General features: G+C 42.0%; 3 protein-coding genes across 3 annotated transcripts; 1 reads left to right on the forward strand and 2 right to left on the reverse strand.

The window, feature by feature from the left end:
* Positions 1-934: 934 nt before the first annotated feature.
* LOC134880714 (high mobility group nucleosome-binding domain-containing protein 3-like) lies at positions 935-4,397 on the reverse strand. Its single transcript, XM_063907745.1, has 5 exons — positions 4,146-4,397; positions 3,010-3,033; positions 2,115-2,198; positions 1,881-2,009; positions 935-1,802 (listed from the first exon to the last, which is right to left on the reverse strand). The coding sequence occupies exons 1-5, from the start codon at positions 4,164-4,166 to the stop codon at positions 1,686-1,688; spliced, it is 375 nt and encodes a 124-aa protein (XP_063763815.1). The 5' UTR covers positions 4,167-4,397; the 3' UTR covers positions 935-1,685.
* Positions 4,398-4,729: 332 nt separating this feature from the next.
* On the forward strand, positions 4,730-14,213 carry get1 (guided entry of tail-anchored proteins factor 1). The gene is made up of 5 exons (XM_063907744.1): positions 4,730-4,984; positions 11,139-11,304; positions 12,749-12,816; positions 12,958-13,072; positions 13,866-14,213. The coding sequence occupies exons 1-5, from the start codon at positions 4,895-4,897 to the stop codon at positions 13,937-13,939; spliced, it is 513 nt and encodes a 170-aa protein (XP_063763814.1). The 5' UTR covers positions 4,730-4,894; the 3' UTR covers positions 13,940-14,213.
* An 82-nt stretch (positions 14,214-14,295) lies between these two features.
* Positions 14,296-19,878, reverse strand: LOC134880440 (lebercilin-like protein). The gene is made up of 11 exons (XM_063907380.1): positions 19,746-19,878; positions 19,125-19,355; positions 18,681-18,946; positions 17,953-18,195; positions 17,427-17,564; positions 17,263-17,349; positions 17,074-17,211; positions 16,766-16,877; positions 16,042-16,116; positions 15,444-15,512; positions 14,296-14,843 (listed from the first exon to the last, which is right to left on the reverse strand). The coding sequence occupies exons 2-11, from the start codon at positions 19,336-19,338 to the stop codon at positions 14,458-14,460; spliced, it is 1,728 nt and encodes a 575-aa protein (XP_063763450.1). The 5' UTR covers positions 19,339-19,355; positions 19,746-19,878; the 3' UTR covers positions 14,296-14,457.
* Between the last annotated feature and the right edge of the window lie 304 nt (positions 19,879-20,182).

The following is a 20,182-nucleotide window of genomic DNA, read 5'->3' on the forward strand; positions in this document are numbered from 1 at the left end:
TGCAATTTTTACTGAAGTCAGAATACTACTACCAGCACTAGTTCTCTGTATATTTGATCTCTGATCCCAAGCTAGGTCAAGATGGCAGAGCCGCAGGGCCCCGAAGGCGTCTACATTCACCGTGTGTGATATTGCTCTTTGGTAATTTGATTACTTGTACATTTGCTTGGGAATTTGCCCCAGACAATTAAGGACGATATTTACTGGTTTCCTGCATTATTAACAATCTCAAAAGTCACGTCAATATTGGAGGTGCCCTTTAAAGCTTTCTGGGGTTTACCCTTTCCTGTAGCGTCTTCTTTAGGTTTTTGTGCATGTAAATGGTCTGCAAAGGCAAAAGTCCCAAAGTTCCCTCCAGAGGAAGTTAACGCTTGATCAATACATTCACTTTAGTTTGTATCCGTCACAACAGAAGTGAAAGAAATACTCAGATCCCTTACTTGAGTTGAAGTACAGGGTCTGAAACGACTGTTACAAGTAAAGGTCTGAATTAACAATGTTACTTTAGTAGAGGTACATATGCACAACTATCTATAGTATTCTACATTTGATACTCAATGCAGAATTACTTTTTCACAATACTATATTTAGGATTTAGATTTGTCATTGTACAACAAAATGTAGTTTGCAACATACATGGTAAGAGCAGCAGTATATTCAGTCATAGGACGACATATATTCATGTATAGGTTGCAGAGTTCGTACCTTTATTGTTTATACTTTAGGTACATTTTGCTGATCTGTACTGTAATAGTTTTGACTTTAAGCAAATAAGTCAGTCTGGGTCTAATATTTATTTACTAACCCTAATAAAAAATGAAGCTATGCTCCTCCCTGGTGGTGAATAATATAATTAATTTCAGGTTACACATGGTAAACATCTGAAACAGGTTCTTACACCACAATCACTCTACACAATAGATGAGAAACACACTTTACAGGAATTCCCACTTTATTTGGCATTTCATACCATTCATAACAAAGAAAAATGTATTTTTGATTTTTTGATTTTTTTAAAAAAAATGAGGAAACTGTACATTGGTAGAGAAATCCCAAAAAAAACTCAAAGGATATATCCACTGAGAAGTAGCGGATATATTTTGTTGACTGAGGTGTGAATACAGTAATCCTAACGGGATGAACTAAAACACGCATGATTAGCTTTGTAATGCATCTTGATTTGAGCACAGCGGAGAGCTCGGATGTGTCGAAAAATCCTCACATGTACCTTCACTGACAGCATTAAAAAAATAATCCAGTAATAGTGAACATTATGAACAAGACTGACTTAGCACAGCCCTTCAATCATACTAACACTTTATGATGAATTGAATTCAAAAACCCCTCAATGCGCCTCGGGAATGTCTCAGGTAAACTCTCCCAGAGCCAAACATCAAATTCCTGATATAGGCACGAATTCATGTCATGCAGGAAAACTACAAACCTAAACAAAGGCAAAGTAAGAAGCCAGAGAGTACAAACAATGGAACAAAACATAAAATAAAACACAACGACTGAGAAGAAACAGAATGAAATTTGTAGTTGTTTCTTTAAAAATGCATTACTGCAATTACGTGCCTAAAAACTTTACTGTCTTATGAAAATAGTAGATAAAAATAGTCTCTGCATTGTACAAGAAACGAGGTACAGGGGGGCTCTGGCAAGTTAGTCTAGGTGGGTCACATCTACTCGGCGTCTTTGTCTTCTTCCTCTGCTTCCTCAGCTTTATCCTCCTTCTCCTCTGCTTCGTCTGCTTCTTCTGCCTCGTCTGCGTCTTCTGCTTCCTCTGCTGCTGCAGCGGGCTACAGGATAACATGCATTATTATTGTGTTTCTCTTTGAATGCTGCTAATATTTTTCAATTTCCCAAGTATGTAATACCTCCTCAGCTTTGGCCTCTCCGTTTTCTGCAGGAGATGCCTCCGCCTCCTCAACCTCGGGCTCTTCCTTCTTCTTCTCCTCTGGCTTGGCCTTTGCTGGTTTGGCTGCCTTTTTGTTCTTGGGAGTTGCCTACAATGACAAAAACAAACCAAGCAACATGAAATTCATGCAATAGGGAATATAAAACAGTGCATTTTAAATGGACACAATGTTTTTTGATTTATCTTGTATTACCTTTGTCTTTTCTGGCTTTTCTGTCTTTTCTGGTTTTTCTTCTGGTGTGTCCTTCGACAACCGCAGAGACTTTCTCAGTGGCTGCTAAAATAAAAACAAAGGATGCAAATATGTTAGTTGAGTCATTTCAAAGTATTGAATACACAGAATGACAAAACAAATTTAACCTCTTAGAATGTGACTAAACAAATGCCATGAGCCCTAACGGAACTAATAAGTGCCTTAACTTTTATTAGAGTGTGAAATACTAAAACAGCACATTTTTAGCTAATATAAATAGTTATATGCAAAGGAAACTGAATGAAACTAACACTGAACTGTTTCTGCAAACACACGTTACACATCTTCAAAAACGTTGATAATGGGCACTCAACTGGGAACTCAATCCTGAATTCAAATGTTGAAGTCTGCCATCGGTAAGTTTACTTCATTAAATGGCCAAAGGTGAAGCATTGTGCCATTTATAGCTAAATTAAGTTGTGAAATGATCCTAACATAAATGTTAATCCAGCAAATATATGCTGTGACATCTTTTATAGTAGAACATATAACTTTTAAAAACAGGAAATTCAAATTAAAACGACTAAAGAAGAAATTTGATTTGGGGTGCATGTAAACCAGCGCCCCTAGTGGCTGGTCAATGCCAGGGACAGAGCCAGATTGGATCTAACAAACATTTTAGCCATTTAATTCAATATTTCCTCCCTAAAACATCAGTTTTTTTCTATCAGTAATGTAACTGGGATGCACTAAATGATGTTTAAAGTCAGTCTGAACCAACAGAGCCATTTTCTTTGTCTTGATCAAAAGTAGAACAAAATGTTCATTTGGGTGAAAGTTGGGGTGTCGAGGATAGTATGGTGCAAAAAAATGGTGTAAACACTTGAATACTAACCTCTGTGGCTCCGTCTGCGTTGGCCTGTGGAGGAAAGAGAGGGAGAAATAAATTTAAAAAAAGGCAAAAGGAACAAGAGCCATTCATGACTGAGCTAAAGTGGGTGTGTAGCGCGAGAGGGGGATGGGCACCTCTCCCTCCCCTCAAGTCACAAAGAAATTATGCAACCTAGAAGTGGGGAAGTTTCTGAGTTAAAGAGGTTCATCCAGTTCTAGTTTCTTCCCGCCGAACACTGTTGTTTATCATTCACGCGACAGACATGTTTTTTTTGTTGAGTAAGCGTGGTGCTGTGGCTACTTTTTATCCAAGAAAAGCGGGAAGGGAAGGTAGAGGGGACCCCCACCTCAACATGCGCTCCTAAAAACACTCATCAATCACAATGATCCCCTTTATGCCCCTCTATTGTGGCAAGTCTGTTTAAAAAAAAATTTAAACCGTCGACAGCGTTTTACGGGCTACCACAACATGTGTCGCTGTCTTTCCAAACATGCATCAGCTGCCATGACACCCCTAAAGAAAAGATTTTAACACCTCCAGCCACAGGAGGACGCGTTTTACAGTAAGGCGCAGGCAGAGGTCACAAATCCCCCTGTGCTGCAAATAACAACTCGATATTTACTCAGTGCAAACACCTACATTGATAGTAACGCATGCAATCAACGTTCAGTTCAAGTATCCCGAGGCAATTACGCAATAAATGTCTCCGAAAAAAACCTGTTCATCGACAGTGGTTACACCCCTTTGTTTGATCCCAACACACAGTATGACTAAATAATATCAAACCACGGTCGGACGAGCTGTGCATTTCAACAAATCAGCCACAAAGTAGAAGCCTTTAGGAAAGTAACGCATTTTTGCAACAATGTTCGGTTAGAAAAGTGTGTTACACTTCACTGCACTAAGTAAAAAGGCGCCACTTCCCTGTATCAACAGCCGAGACACGACAGACCTAAGCACCGCAAAGGTGGACATCATGCATGCACATGGACACACTGTAGCAAACATTTATAAAGCGTATGGGGTGGTTAAACCTATATATTGTAGCGAAATATAAATAAAGCATATAACAAATGTTACTTTAAAAAAAAAACAAAAAAAACACGAGTGTATTTATCGTATTTCACATTTTCACTTACTTTGTTGCTCCTTCTTCCCATTGTTGCTTTAAGTGGTGCGGCAGAGACAGAAGAAAAACACAGCCTTTCACAGTGCAGGAAACTAAATGAATGTGGGTACACCTCTGCTGCTTACACCTCCGGATCAGTCTGTAACTTAACATATGCGTCCGGCCAGTACTAGAACTAGCTCCAACCGGATTGGATCCTCCTCTCTGTATATTTTATCCCTTATCCTACCAACCTAGCAGGGAGAGTAACCACCCGCCCCTTGCTTCCAGTGATTGGCTTTGAGGTCGAAGAAACACACATTTGAACCAAAACATCTTACCTGTGTGGGCAGGACCGTGTGCCAATCAGTGTGTCCGAGCCAACTCTCACTTTTTAATCACAGCCTGTTCCCAGATTGTGTGCGCGTGTGTGCATGTATGTGGTGTGTGTGTGTGCGTGCGCGCGTGCTAGAGTGTATGTATGGAAAAGTGCATGACAACCATGTGAATGTTATGAGCTACAAGTTAGGAATGATCGTTTCCCAAAGAAGTTGCCATGTGTTCACAATGCATACTGACATTATCAGAAAAATAATATAATATAATACAAGCTGCAGCCTAAAGACAACAAACGAAATAAAAGTTTTATGATAAACACAAATGATTATGAACGTGCTTAGTCAAAAACAAATCAAGAGAAACCTGTATGGGCTAATTATTATGACCTAATTAGCCTGTTATGTAACTCGTCTGTAGCTGCAACAAGGAGGAGAAACAAACATGGCGGCCAGCTATGCGTGGTTCCTTGTTCTGGGCTCGGTTTTTCTGGTCAACCTCATGAAAACACTCCTTCCGTCAATTTCCTCTTTCGTAAGTATGGTCTTTGTGTTAAAAAAATATGCTGTGCGTGCTTAAAACTTACCTAACATTTATATGGTATGTTTTATAAGTAATTCAGGCGTTGTTGTTGACTAGCTTAGCTTTCGGTAAGCTAATGCTACATGGATGTATAAAGAGAGCTACTGGATACTCCTTTCATTGCTATGAGACTCTCTCATAGCCGCATGAAGCCCAAAATAGAGCGACAGTAGCTACAGAAAGTACCCGGATGTGGGCCCACAGAGCATGCGCAGCTGAATTTACCTTCAGCCCCGCCTCTGATCTATCCCTCTCGGCTAAGTCAAATGAAGGGAGAGAGAAAATAACTCTGGATTCAGCATTTAGCCCATTTAACAAGTTGATGACCCTAATGGTTTAAATAAGGGCTATACAAGTATTCGTGCTTGGTAGTTTAACTAGCTCCAAAGAAATTATACGCTGATTTATAGACGTCTCTTTCCCAATGTAAGTCAATGGGGAAAGGTATTTTTTGTCCCAATGACGTCACGGACTATGTAGTACCACAGTCTGGCCACTACGGTGATTCATAGAGATCTGCTTCAACGGCCGGCGCACTTCATGGAGGCTTCATGCTAGCTTTATGTATAGCTAGCTTAAAAAAAAAACGTAAATGCTCTGCAACAGTTGGAGGGTGGGGTCTTCTCTGAGATCCCGCTATAGTTAGTGCATATAGCGGGGAACATTATGTTCTGCATCATTGTTCAAATCTAAGTAGCCTATTGTAACGCTAAGCAACATGTAACTGCTAAAGAGATAGCCTACCAAAAAGCACTTGGTCAGTGATACAGCCTTTAATGTCAAGCAGGCAGAGGTGGAAGAAGTATTCAGCTTATTTACTGAAGTAAAAGTAGCAATACAGTATCAAAATACCAGTAAAAGTTCTGCATGCCAAATTGTGCTTTAGTAAAAGTATAAAAGCATAATCATCAAGATATAGTACAAGTACAAAAACTAAAAGTACTCATTATGCAGATTGGTCCATTTTAGAATCATATATGTCACGATACGCACACACTGTGTCACTTATCGTGTAGTTTATTAGGGCTTTGGATTAACACGTTACAAACTGCATTGCGGAGCTAACTCACGCGTGTCTCTATAACTTGTTCAACTGTACAGCGGAGACCGGAACCACGTCACCGCGTAATATAACTGATAACGTTCATACCATCATTACATTACATCTCCCCCTTTTGAGACAATAAACTAAAAGTAACCTTTACCAGAACTGAGTCCATTCAGAGTATCCTAAAACATAAATAAACAATACTTACTCCAATTGCAGATTCAGGTAAGTAAATTAAGTCTTAATCAAAATTAAATCTATTTTTACCAAGAGCAATTTCTTCTCATTTTTTTCCAGAACCCATTCCCCATTCATACTACTGTACTGTAGTATTTGTAACACATTAATATAAACATTACCCTTAAGTGCATTAGCAACATTAACTGCAGAAAACATTTCTTTCTTTCTCCTCCTTTTTTTTCAATTTTTTTTTTTTTTACATTTTGTCCATTGAACTAAATCTGTTTCAGTAGGGAAACCTGAAAAAAAAAAAAGATTAGGCATTAGCAATAAAGCAGTCAGCAGTCATAAATCACTCATTGAGTCTGAACCGGAGAGGTGGTCTGATTTCACGGCCCCTGGAGGTCAGTCTGGCTGTGCCACTGGACAGAGTAGGCCGTGCCGGTGTTCCCTGTGTAGTCTCTGGTGTAGGCCCCGGTGATGCTGTGTGGCCCCTGGTGACCATCACAGGAAGTGGACTGCTGACGGGACGTGCTGGGCTGGTCTCGGGCTGTAGTTGTGGTTCTGCAGGCCCGGTGGTCTCAGCAGGCCCGGTGGTCTCAGGAACAGCCTGGAGGTGTCTCCTGTTACGCCGCAACACTGTGCCGTTGTCCATCTTGACCATGTAGGATCTGGGTTGTTCCGCTTTCCCCAACACCTGCGCAGGGGTCTTCCACCCCTTGTCTGTGTCCAGCTTGACACGCACTGCCTGACCTGTTGGCAGCTCTGGGAGATGGAGGGTGGAGTGTCGGCGGTTGTAGAAGTACTCGTAAGATCTCTTGGCTTTAGAGTCATTTGTTCTTACTTGTTCAGGGCTTATTGGAGTCATTTGCAAGTTTTGCTCCAATGTGGGGACTGTGGTGCGAATCTGTCGTCCCAGCATCAGTTGAGCCGGACTGGCCCCCGTTGCAGCAATGGGTGTGGCCAGATAGCTCATCAGGGCAAGGTACGGGTCTGGTTGTTTCAGCAGTCTTTTAGCAGTCTGGACTGCTCTCTCGGCTGCCCCGTTGGCCTGGGGGTAGTGGGGGCTCGAGGTTGTGCGCGTGAACCCGTACTCTTTGCAAAAGTCAGTGAATTCAGCTGACGTGAACTGCAGACCATTGTCGCTGACTAGTTCGAGAGGTACACCCCATCGGCTGAAGATGGCTTTGAGGCGCGTGATGACCTGCTGGCTTGATGTAGAAGGTAAGTGTACCATTTCGACATACCTGGAATAGTAGTCCACGACTACTAGATAATGCTTCCCTTCCAGCTCGCATAAGTCAGCAGCGATCCTCTGCCAAGGCCCCTCTGGCAGGGCCGTAGTGATGAGAGGCTCACGCCTCTGCTTGGGCTTGTGCTCTATGCAGAACTTGCACTGCGTCACGGTTGTTTTGATGTCGCCTCCGATGCCAGGCCACCAGACAGAGAGCCTGGCTCTCTCACGGCACTTCGTCAGTCCTTGGTGACCTGTATGGATTCTTTTCAGAATGTCTGCTCTCAGTCCTTTTGGAATCACAATTCTGTCGTCGTACAGAACTAGTCCCCCCGCTTCAGAGAGGTGATGCCTGGCAGAATAGAGTGCAGAGAAGGAGGAAAAGTTGTGTCTCTTACGCCAGCCGTTTCGCACACTGGAGATGACCGCCTGAAGGTCTGGATCCATCCGCGTTGCTCCTCTTATCTCCTCCAACTTCTCTGGTGACATCGGCTTGTTTGTCACCACTGCATCGACGTACGCCTCGACGTGGCGCTCCGTCTCTGACTCGGCCTCCTGAGTCAGAGGGCTCCTGGACAGCGCATCTGCCACGATCAGCTGCTTTCCTGGAACATGGACAGCTGTCGCATTGAACCGCATCAGGCGCATCAACAGTCTCTGGCACCGCACGGGTGCTTTGTCCAGGTCACATGCATTTATCAATGGGACTAGCGGCTTGTGGTCTGTCTGGAGGCAAAAACTGTCTAGCCCCTGTACATAACGTACAAAGCGTTCGCATGACCACACCGCTGCCAAGCACTCCTTTTCTATTTGGGAGTAGCGTTTCTCGGTTTCTGTAAGAGTGCGTGAGCAGAATGCAACAGGTTTCAACTCACCGCTGTGCTCCTGGAGTAGTGTGGCGCCCAGGCCGTAGCTGCTGGCGTCCGCGCTGACGATGGTGCGGCGGTTGGAGTCGTAGTAGGCCAGTGCTGGGGCTGACGAGAGCATGTCTTTGGCTTTCTGCAGCGCTCTCTCTTGGAGGTCACCCCATGCCCACGCACTGTCCTTCTTGAGCAGGTCAGTGACTGGGTGTAGCGCGGTTGAGAGGCCTGGCAGGAACCTCCCCAGGTAGTTGATCATGCCCAGGACCTGGCGCAGCTCTCCCACGTTGTTTGGGCTGGGCATCTCAGTGATTGCACTCACTTTGCTTTTGTCTACTTTCATGCCCTCTGCGCTGATTATGTGTCCGAAGTAGCCGGTCTCCGACTTGTTGAACCGGCACTTTGCTTTGTTCAGTTTCAGTCCAGACCGCCTGATGGTCTGGAGGACTGTGTTCAGCCGCCTGTTGTGCTCCTCCTCGTCCGCACCGTAGACGAGTATGTCGTCCATCACGACCACGACTCCCTCATGGCCCCTGAGCAGGTCGGTCATCAGTCTCTGGAAAATCTCAGGGGCTGAAGAGATCCCGAATGGGAGCCGCCTGAAACAGAACCTGCCCATGGGTGTGATGAAGGTGGTCAGTTTTTGGCTGTCGGGGTCCAGGGGAATTTGCCAGAAGCCACTAGAGGCATCTAGCGTGGAGAACACCTTTGCCCCCGCTAGCTTGGGAGCAATGTCCTCCAGTGTGGGCAAAACATACCGTTCTCGCTTGACAGCCTTGTTGAGCCTCTTGAGGTCCACGCACACTCTGACCTGGTCTTTATTCTTTTTTTCCGCAGGCACCATGGGTGCGCACCAGTCGGTGGGCCCTGTGACATGCTCGATTATGCCCATCTCCAACATGCGCCCCAGCTCCTTTTCGACCTTTGGCAGGAGGGGAAACGGCACCCGGCGCGGCGTTGTGGCGACATAGGGCTCCACGCCTGGTTTCAGCTCGATTTTGACAGGGTCGCACTGTAGGAGTCCTATTTCTCCGAATAGGTCGTCCGTCACGGTGCACACTGCATTCAGCCGTTTCACAAGGCCCATGGATTTTGCCACTCCTCCCCCCAGTAGGTTCTGTGCAAACTGTCCTTTGATTACCGTTATCCAGAAGGCATACTTTTGGCCCTTGTGCCGGCATGTGGCCAGGAATCTGCCTATGCACTTTACTTCCCCGCCTGGGCTTGTGGCACTGACTGTAGTCTTAGCTAATTGGGGCTTGTTTGGCATTTTGTTGTACGTTTTCACAGTCATTACAGTAATGTCTGCCCCCGTGTCAATTTTAAAGTCAACTAGACTATTGTTGATGGGAAGTGTGACACGCCAATCATCACTGAAATCTGGCTGCTCAACTACTGTATGGGCCTGATTTGTCACTGCACCGATAAAGAAAGCTTGATCATCATCATCGTCAAATTCGTGTGTCACAGCCATTAATTGTTTTGTCATTTTGCTTTTGCACACCAGTTCAAAGTGTCCTAGCTTACCGCATCCCCGGCATTCCTTGTCGTGTGCGGGGCAACGTTCTTCACGTGCGTGTGTCCTGCCACACCGTGAGCAGCATCCATTTTGTTTGCTGTACTCCTCTCGTTTGGGACCGTTTCGTCCATCTCGCTGCCACCTGCCCTTGCCGCGTTTCCAGCCTGCCTGTCCCCTTTGTCCCACAGCATTCACTGAGCACTCTGCCCGCTCCTCGCTCTGCTTCTTGATCTGCTCGCTCTGTCGGGCTAGCTGGATAGCCCTCTCCAGCGTAAGATCCGCCTCAAGTTGCAACTTTTGTGAGACCTCGCTATCTAGGATGCCAATGACGAGTCGGTCTCTAATTTGTTCATCCTTTGTTATGCCGAATTCACAGTATTGGGCTAGCTCATAAAGGCTCCTCACGAAAGATTCCACCATTTCTCCAGCCCTCTGCACACGCTTGTGGAAGCATGCTCGCTCATGTATCACGTTGCGCTTAGGCACGAAGTGATCATTAAACCTAGCTATAACTATATCGTAGTCAAGTTCTGGGTTATCACTTTCGTCGTCCTCCGTATACACAAACGATTCATAAATTGGCTCTGCTTCTTTCCCCATCGAATACAGAAGAGCGTTGACTTGTACCTCACAGTTCTCTTTGTTGAGCTTGGAAGCCGCTCGAAACCTGTCGAATCGGCGCCTCCACACTGGCCATTCCCCTGGCCGGGTAAAGTCAAACTGTTCTGGCGGTCCAAACTTGGCCATCTTAGTTCTTTCGGCGTTCAGTCCGTAACTTCTGACACCATGTCACGATACGCACACACTGTGTCACTTATCGTGTAGTTTATTAGGGCTTTGGATTAACACGTTACAAACTGCATTGCGGAGCTAACTCACGCGTGTCTCTATAACTTGTTCAACTGTACAGCGGAGACCGGAACCACGTCACCGCGTAATATAACTGATAACGTTCATACCATCATTACATTACAATATATATTATGTGTTTTGATTATAATTAGTAATGCATTAACGTGTTATTAAGCTGGTTAAGGTACGGCTAGTTTTAACTACTTTGTTTGCTGCATGATAGCTTGTGAATGATATCCCAGGTTCTTAAGTTTTATCTAAGTGTTGATCATGTTTTTTTATTTGTAATCATTAATTCATATCTGCAAACTAACTTAAGGTGCTACTAAGCAGGGACATTTATTGTCATATCGAGCCCCTAAACATATAAACATTACATTTAAAGTTGTGTCTTTCTGTGTCTTTCTTTAAAGTTCTCAAAACTGGTACAAAAAGATGCCGAGCAGGAGAGTGAGATGAGGTCTGAGGTGCAGGAGATGAAGAAGGAGCAGGCCTCAATAAGCATGATGGATGAGTTTGCTAGATATGCCAGATTGGAGCGCAAAATCAACAAGATGACAGACAAGCTGAAAACACATGGTGAGAGGAAAGACTCCAATATTATGAGTGACATACTAAAAACAAACATCATTCACAAATGTTGTTTTATCAAATTGAAACAACATTTGTAATATGATAAAACAACATATTTAAAAGGTATTTTCAATGACATGGTACTATTTAAAAGATCAATTACATTTAGCAAAATTAACAAAACCCAACAGTTTTACAAGTTTGTAATTTATTTTAAATGTATATTATTAATTATTATTACATTTTTTTAAGGCAAAATACCCTTAGGAAAATACAAGATTATGCCCCCTTTTATAGGTTCAAAGTCTCTTTTTAAATCAAATTAAAAAAACTGGGGAAAATGATGTGGTGATAGAAATATTTTATCAGTAAACTGCATTTTGACTTCCCAGTTAGACATTTCTAGGAAATCAGACTCACACAATAAAGATTACAGCCGAAGGAAATGGTCGAAGGTTTTAAATAAGTGACTTTAGAGTTCAGTGGCAAAAGCTGCTCAGGCAGTTTTAAAATGTGTCTGTTTCTCTATGTTCTTCCTCTTGACTGATAGTCTTACTTATACCTTGATCAATGTGTAACCTAAATCCCATCCCGTTGTACTCTATATGAGAAATACATTAATACCAGAACAAGCACTCATTTATACTAATTTTACTTTAGAAACAAAACAGCTGACTCAGGGTCTTTGCAGTTGTGGTCATCAAGAGGGCTCTCTACAGTTTGAACAAAAGGTTTACTCATGTGGTATACGATATTAATGTTTTTCTTTTACAAAACAAGTCCTTACAAACGAGATGCTGTTTCGTTCCAATTTTTTAAAAATTGAACAAACTCTGATGACTTTTCAGAACATTAAATTAATCAAATGTAACTTTTTCGAACAGGCAATCAGGGGTCTAAAAAAAGAATGCACTAAATAATGCTCCAAAAATACGTCATATAATGTGATCTACTCAAAAAATGAGCCTAACAATGTGGTCTGAAAACTGTAGGACTTCTACCATCAATCCAGAAAACTAACTATTTTATTGTCTATCTAAAAACTAACTTACCCCCACTGGAGCTTGACGTCACACAATCACAAAAAGTATATATATATATATAAAATAGTAATACAAATACTAGATTACATAAATATCTTAACAGTTTTAAATATGTAAATCAGGCTGTAGCTCAAAATATATCTGTAAGATATGTTCATTATGAATCAAAAGCTATAAGTGGTTTTAAATTGATTAACCTACTCAAAGATTCCAGGGTAAGTGTAACAGCTGAGCGCCACAAAAAACATTTCTCTTAATTTAATGTATTAATCTATTCAACAGAGAGACGGTGCACATTAATAATGGGATGATAAATGAAATCTATTAAATATAAAATTATTGTATTTCATTTGCATTGAAATGAAATTGCCTTGAGTCTAACAGTTGTGTATTTTATTATTTTGCAGTGAAATCAAGAACGGCGCAACAAGCTAAGATGAAATGGGTTGTGAACATCGCCTTCTACATACTGCAGGTAGGAAAACTGAATATCGAATACAAGAAAGTGATTAACTGTGTTGAATGAAATCTGTCAATCTTTGAAACATAAGGTATATTTTTTATCATAAATCCAATAAAAAATGTACAGCGTATTTATTCTGTACTTTTTTCCAAGGCTGCTCTGATGGTTTCCCTGATATGGAAGTATTACTCTGACCCAGTGACGGTCGTCCCCAGTAAATGGATCGCCCCTGTGGAGCGCCTGGTGGCCTTTCCAACCGGAGTGGCAGGTAATCAATCAGTTTTTTTATACTTCATATAATAAAAGATCATTAATAAAAAAAATACATGCAGGACAACACATTGCTAACTATAAAAAAGACACCAATAATACTAAAGAAATGTCAGCATCTATTCATATAAAACCAGAGCATTGTATTTATACGAACACAGTGCCAATGTGTATGTGTTAGCGCTGTTAACGCTTGCGATTAATCCGGAAAACGTCACGCGTGTATCGCAAAACAAGAGAAACAAATTAACCACTTTACCAAGTTTGACCCAAAGTTGCTCCCGTACTACCAGCAGGGATGTTTACCATGAATCACATGGCAGTGAAAAGATGAAAAAGGGAAGGAATTAGCCAATAAGACATGTGTAACACTGACTAGAGACCACTGGATATCAGTAAGAACCATCAAGACCTTGACTATAACTCCCCCAATGCACAGGTTCTTTAGGTGTGGTGAAAACGGAAGAAAGGCGTTTTTGCCGAGTCATGCTCCAGTTTGTTGAAGTGTCACAGGAGTGTGAGACAGTGGACAAGGGGGTCGCCACTGTAGGAACAGATAGAGCTGCAGTATGATAGCAGCAGAGATAATACGCCTTGTGTAACACACATTATACAGAGGGCAATCACAGAGGCTCTCCGTCACAGAGGCTTCGTCCTCGCTTTAGCGGAAAACTGTCAGACTTCATGTCATAATTCATAAAAAAATCCTATGGTTTCTCATCAATTTAACACGCATTTCTTTATTACAGCTATTTATCCATTGACTGACAGAGCTCTCCTCTCTCCTTCAGGTGGCGTGGGAATCACCTGCTGGCTGGTGGTTTGCAACAAGGTGGTGTCTCTGGGTCTGCACGCCGTCAGCTGAGTGAAAACACTGGCATCTTAACTTATCGTTCAAGATGTAGCTGAAGAGAGCTGCTGTATTTGTCTTATTTTTTGTCTGCTGCTCCAGGTCAACATTTTAAAGTGCAGTGCATTTAAGTTCTGGCTGGTTTATATTGCTCTGTATTATTTTGGTGAAATTTGTTCTTTGGATGATTTTGTTTTAAGTTAATTGTGATGATGTTTGGACTGTATTATTTAAGAACATGAGGATTTGTTAATGCCTTTTTAAGAAAAATAAAACATGGAAAGCTTTATGTTATTGTTATTATTGGTAAGTACAGACACAAAAGCAAACAATAACTGGGAACAATGTACTGTTTGAGTCAAACAATCGTTTATTCAGAGAAATACTTCAGTATAAGAGAATCTGCTGTCTCAATAGAGGAAAGTCAGCTGTACAGTTTAAGTGGATCTTACATTTTTTAATCCCAAAATCAGTGGCTTCACGTGGACTGAAGTGCTCCTGATGTGCCTGTGCATTCTGTTTTAAACTGCCCTCTACTTGCCCTGAGGGATGCCTGCTCCACCCTTCCTGGATTTCCTAGCATGTAGACAGAGTTCATGAACCCCATCGCCGCTGAGGGTGTCCACCTTCATCGGGCTCTTGGCGCTCTGATAGGCACTGAAGATGCTGTACGCCGGTTTTCCACTGTGCATGTTCTCAATACTTTGTTTAAAAGTGTAGTTGCGTCTGATTTTCGGGAGCTTGTATCTTTGTCTGTCAGGTCCATTAGCTTTCAGAGATTTTTCCAGAATATAGGATGTCTCGTCCTCTGTTTTCCGCTCCTCTGCTGAAGCCTCAAGGGCCTCTGGATCCTCCTCTTCTTCGGCATAGTCTCCCTCAGATTGATATTCTGTGCCCTCATCTGAACTACTCTGCTCATCTGAAAACAAATATTTGTTAGACTTTACTTTTCATTAATACTGAATGACCTTTGATTTGTCTTCCTGTCAACTGTTGTCCTCCGGGTTTGACTGTTTCTAAAGCATACAGTATAAATCATCAGCCACATCTGACAACTTTATCCCAACTTTTTAGCAAGTTTTTATAGATTTAAAAAAAGACAGAAGATGCCAAACATTTGAATAAAACTCCCATAATTCAATGAAAGCAGTTCCTCTTTTCACCCTCTGTCTGAAACCAGAGCCCAGTCTGCTCTGACTGGTTAGCTGGCCTCCTCTGTTGTGATTGGACAACCGCTTATAGCTGTTCCGCCCCTTAGCCTATCACGTCCAATATGTTTGAGGGCTATCCAATAGAAGCGCAAGTGTTATTTCTCTCACGAAGAACTTAGTATGGAACCGTCCATGTTAAATGGATTACATTTCAAAATAAAATAAGCCCTTATTCCAACATAAAAAGCATTTGGAAACATGTCAAATTTGACCCAAGGACAACATGAAGGTTAAAACGAAATGAAGGTTTAGCTCCATTACTAAAAACCCATTGTTATAATAAACTGCAACATGAATTCAGTGCTCACCTGTCTCACATTCTTCTGGGTGATTCTCCTCTATTGTGACATTTTCAGAACACTCTGACTTTTGATTTTCTATGATCAAAGATAACAAAAGGGTTGTTAAGCCAGAAATGGAAGAATAACTCAGATATTTTACTGAAATACTGAAGTTACAAGTAAATATCGTGCATTTAGTGTGTTTTTTGCCAAACTCCTCCTGTGCTCTCCCACTCCAGATCCACTTACCTGCTCCTCTGCCTGGCTAGTCCTACTGGTTCCTCCTCTGCTCCCAACCCTCCCAATCCCTGAATTCCTGCTTGATTTCCCCGTCGGACCAATCCCGTACCTGCCCCCTCTCAAAGACTCACCCCCCAGTTTTGCAACAAGGCCTTTTTCATTTAATTCAACTCCTGTCTCTGTTGTCTAGTGTTTGCATTATGGGTTCAGTCCAGCAGCTCTCTGTGAGCTTAACATAAAGTAGCATAACATGGAAATGCTCCTTTGATGTACAAGTACCTCAAAATTGTAATTAAGTACAATACTTCTACTTGAATACATCCCACCACTGTGTTTCACTCTCTTACCACAAACCTATTGCATTATACAATAATGAAGCACTCACCTGCACATGTCTCACATTCCTCTTTGTGATTCTCTTCTATCGTGACATTTGCAGAACCCTCTGTCTTTGGATTTTCTATAATCAAAGATAACAGAAATGGTGTTTAGCTTCATTACTACAACTTTTTTTTGGTGGATTGTGAAGTATAACCACAATGTTTTATGTATAACAATAGTGGAAGCTTTATCGTTAAGAGCGGAGCCAAAAAAAAAACCCTCTCAATCTATCAGTCCGTCTTAGTTCCTTCCCTCACCTATGGTCATGAAGGTGGGATCATGACTGAAAGATTACGGATCAAAGCGACCGTAATAGGTTAACTACGGAGGTTGGCTGGCATCTCCCTTAGGGAGAGACCTGGAAGGGACTCGGAGTAGAGAAACTGCTCCTTCATGTGGAAAGGAGCCAGTTGAGGCGGTTTGGGTATTTAGAATCCTAATCAGAAGGATAGTAAGGATGCCAACTGGATGTCTCCAGGGAGGTGATCCAGGCACAGGGAGGAGACCTGAGGGGCAAACCCAGGACCAGGTGAAGGACTTATATCTCCATGCTGGCCTGGAAGCACCCTGGAATCCCCCAGTCAGAGCTGGTTGGACAGGGAAAGGGAAGTTTGGCGCCCTCTGCTGGATCTGCTACCTCCTCAACCCGACCATGGATAAGCGGTACAAGATGGATGGATGGTTGCATTGTTTGTTGTACTGCATTCTAACATTAATGAAGTGCTCACCTGCACATGTTTCAGTTTCCTCTTGGTGATTCTCTTCTAACATGAGATCTGCGGAAACACCTGTCTCTGGATTGTTTATAGCCAAAGACTCCTCCACTGGATTGTAAGGACCCTGAAAGATATACAGAATGTATATGTAAGATAGTCAAATTCATTTATAAATTACAAGACAGAGATATAACCAGTCTCCAGAATTAGGCAAACATGCTTAAATGCCAGGACTACATTCATCTTAAATCCACAATTAAACACTTGCAGATGAAGGAAAACAAGTACAATTGTATGAAAATCCAGTACTTGAATCGTACCTGGTTCACAGAGCTCTCCTGCTCCTCCAGCTTTTCTGGATATTTTAATTCCAAAAGACTTGCGGCATCATAAGAGAGATGGACTAATGGATCCGTCTGAACCATCTTACTTTTGCTGCCTGTAAAAGAAAAGATACTCTTGGAAAAAAAAGGCTAAACTTCAACACATTATAAATCAGTAAGAGAAACTTGTTGGGTTTGTTTTCCTTTTTTTGCAGATCCTTTTAGGAATCTTTGGGAGTAAATATTGTGTGTTTCCAGTTCTCTCTCTCTATCCTGCAAAGATGAAGCAAATGATTTCTGTAGTAGGTAGAAGGACATGTCTAATACTGAAACAGCTGTTTTTCTCTTACCTGGATCTCTTTGTTCATGTGATATATTTGCTCTTGCAGGTAGCCGGTAATCTTCCTGGCCTCATTGATCTTTCTTTGTTGGGCGAATATTTGGCGGTTAAATGAGGCCTGGCTCAACTCAAGGTTCTTCTCCAAGTCCTGAAATAGAACAACAACAAAAAACCTAGGCATAACAAGAATGTTTATTTGTTTTGTCACCATGAAATATCCATTGTATTAAAGGATTTTCGATTATTTCCTTATTTCAGAAATAGGTTTAATGCCAAGTAGGTTAAACTTATGAGGACTTTGCTCTGGTTTACATGGTAATGCATACATTAAAACAGTAAGAGAGGAATACATTGTAGGAAAGAGCAAATCATTTATAAAAATGATTACAAGAGAAATATTTACACAAATACAAACACACTAACACTAGAATTATTGTTGAGAGCTTTGCAGATTTAAAGCAAGATAGAGTTAAACAGAGATGTGTAAAATATACAGTGTATCCTCTGATCAGTATCGCCCTCCTGCCCTTCCACACCTGTATCCTCCGGTCCTTGCACTCCAGCTGTGCAGAGGCCCTGTCCAGCCTGAGGGAGAGCTCCTCTCTGTGCAGCAGGCTGTGGTCCTGGCTGAGCAGCTGCAGGTGTTGCAGACTGGCCTTTGTGCTGCGCAGATTACTCTCTGTGCTCTGAAGCTGCCTGGCCAGACTGTCACGGCAGAGACGGGTCTCACTGAGCAGCCGCTGCAGAACCCGGGTCTCGTTGCTGTGCTTGGCGAGGATCTGGGGATGTCACCAAGAGGATGAATAAGACATTTTGGCCACATGATTTTGCAAGCATAATTCAAATCTGAGCAGTATTCCTTCTGTGTAATCAAAAGACTATTGGTACATATGTACACATGTTTTATTTTATTGTACGTACTGCAGAACAGTTCTGTAGACAAGTGATTGAGTTTGACTTGTAACAGAGTATTTCTACATCCACGTATTATTACTTCTACTTCAGTATAAGATCTACTTCCAACTCTGCAATTTACAAAGCTGAAACGATACATCAAAACATTTTGGGATAATTAATTGCTGTTAGAATGTGTGTGAAGAGATTGACTTCTAATCCCACACAAATAACACTGTGGGACGGCAGGAGGGTTATCACTCATTTCCTCTTTCTGTATTTAAATTTTATGTAATCTGTATCTGTATGTTTGTGTCATCTGGTTTAATTATTTTTTTTTAAAATACCAAAAGGGACAAAACCAACCCACCTGTGAGATGCTGCTTTCAGACTCCTGGAAGTGCTGCAGTGCCACCGTGTGGCGGTGCTGGAGGCTCTTCAGCAGCTTGATCTCTGTCTGGGCTTCGCTCAGCTGCTGCTGCAGATCCACCACTCGGCTCTTCAGGTCCCTGATGCAGGTGGAGCTTGCCGACAGGATGCTAGGCTTAGAAACTTGGGGGGGCTTGATCGGGGGCAGCTTCGGGACGTGGCGGTTTGCATTCTGGTTTGTCTTCTTCTTGTGGGTCTCTTTGTTACCTTCAGAAAAGAAACACTTGATATATATATAATGTTATGTGATAATAACAAACAAGTTACCTAAACCTTTTACTATTTATTTCATTTACGCAGCATATTGGTGCAAGAAAGGTGGAAGAAAGTTAGTTTTAGTTACCTTGCTTTTATGCAATTTAAAAAGTAATGTTAAATAAAATACCTATTTTTCTACCATGTTCATTTGGTGTCTTGACTTCCTGGGTTTTGTATGTAAGCGAGTCAGCCTGCTCTTCGAAGTCACATGAGTAGTTTGAGCCACAGAGCAGTGTGGAGGGAGGGGACCACCTGTCAGTGCTGCAGCTCAGGGCGTCTCCATCACCCTCCTTCCTGTGAGCGAGCACCTGCTGCATCAGGCTCTGCTGCCTCTCACACATCCCCTCTTCATCTACTCCTACACTGAGAGAAGAGGAACGGTTTAATGGAAGATAGAGTGGTATTTAATTTCACAAAGGGAGAACTACGTAGGAGATAATTTAACAGCACAGTCATGGAAGGTATCAAAGTAAACACACTTCATTTTGACATACTTGCACTTTAGTTTAGTTTTTTTTCATTCTATAATACTTTACACTTCTACAACATTAGGCTACACTTCAGAAGGTAAATAATGTTATTTTAACTTTTGGGTTAATTTCTTAAGTAATTAGTTACACCTGGATTAAATCACAAGCTACCCAGCAGTAAATCAAATAATAAACTCGTTTTTATTTGAGTCATTAACGTATTTAATTTTCACTTTTAATTTTTATAGATTTACCCTAAAAATAAACAAGCACCATACCTTTTATTTTTTCTCTCCTGGTCCACTAGGAGCACCTGGTCCTGACCAACATATAGCTACAAGCTAACAAGTGGTTCATTATTGGTTAGCTAACGCTAATAGCAGTTTAGCGCTGAATTATTTTAGTACCGGTTACTAGGGAGCGGTGGTCACAGTAACCAACGGTGAAATAAAAATAAATATTCATAAACGTAAGGCTACACAAACCAATGTAAGAAAAACTAAGAACAATAACAATAAAACATTGTCTTTCAGAAACCACCAAACAGAATAGCGATTGCAATGGTTTTTTTGTTGTTTTAAAATGTTTAAACGTTCAAAAGGAGCTTTGGAGCGAGCGGCGGGGCGGAATTATCGGAAGTGATTTCAAAATAAAAGCCCTCGTCTGGTAAGAGACACTCGATGATAAAGGTTTTAAGATATCGTTGGAAATACAA

Source organism: Eleginops maclovinus, chromosome 18, assembly GCF_036324505.1.
Source record: "Eleginops maclovinus isolate JMC-PN-2008 ecotype Puerto Natales chromosome 18, JC_Emac_rtc_rv5, whole genome shotgun sequence".
NCBI classification, from domain to species: Eukaryota; Metazoa; Chordata; class Actinopteri; order Perciformes; family Eleginopidae; genus Eleginops; species Eleginops maclovinus.

Bases quoted from the DNA above. Each gene is read 5' to 3' on its own strand.
- get1 (XM_063907744.1), top strand. From the start codon at position 4,895: ATGGCGGCCAGCTATGCGTGGTTCCTTGTTCTGGGCTCGGTTTTTCTG. The intron at 4,985-11,138 runs GTAAGTATGGTC...CTTTCTTTAAAG, and splicing joins TTCCGTCAATTTCCTCTTTC to TTCTCAAAACTGGTACAAAA. The intron at 12,817-12,957 runs GTAGGAAAACTG...CTTTTTTCCAAG, and splicing joins TCGCCTTCTACATACTGCAG to GCTGCTCTGATGGTTTCCCT.
- LOC134880714 (XM_063907745.1), bottom strand. From the start codon at position 4,166: ATGGGAAGAAGGAGCAACAAA. The intron at 3,034-4,145 runs GTAAGTGAAAAT...TTTCCTCCACAG, and splicing joins TGGGAAGAAGGAGCAACAAA to GCCAACGCAGACGGAGCCAC. The intron at 2,199-3,009 runs GTTAGTATTCAA...TTTTTATTTTAG, and splicing joins ACGCAGACGGAGCCACAGAG to CAGCCACTGAGAAAGTCTCT.
- LOC134880440 (XM_063907380.1), bottom strand. From the start codon at position 19,338: ATGTGTGAGAGGCAGCAGAGCCTGATGCAGCAGGTGCTCGCTCACAGG. The intron at 17,350-17,426 runs GTAAGAGAAAAA...TCATCTTTGCAG, and splicing joins ACATGAACAAAGAGATCCAG to GATAGAGAGAGAGAACTGGA. The intron at 16,878-17,073 runs GTACGATTCAAG...TATATCTTTCAG, and splicing joins AGGAGAGCTCTGTGAACCAG to GGTCCTTACAATCCAGTGGA.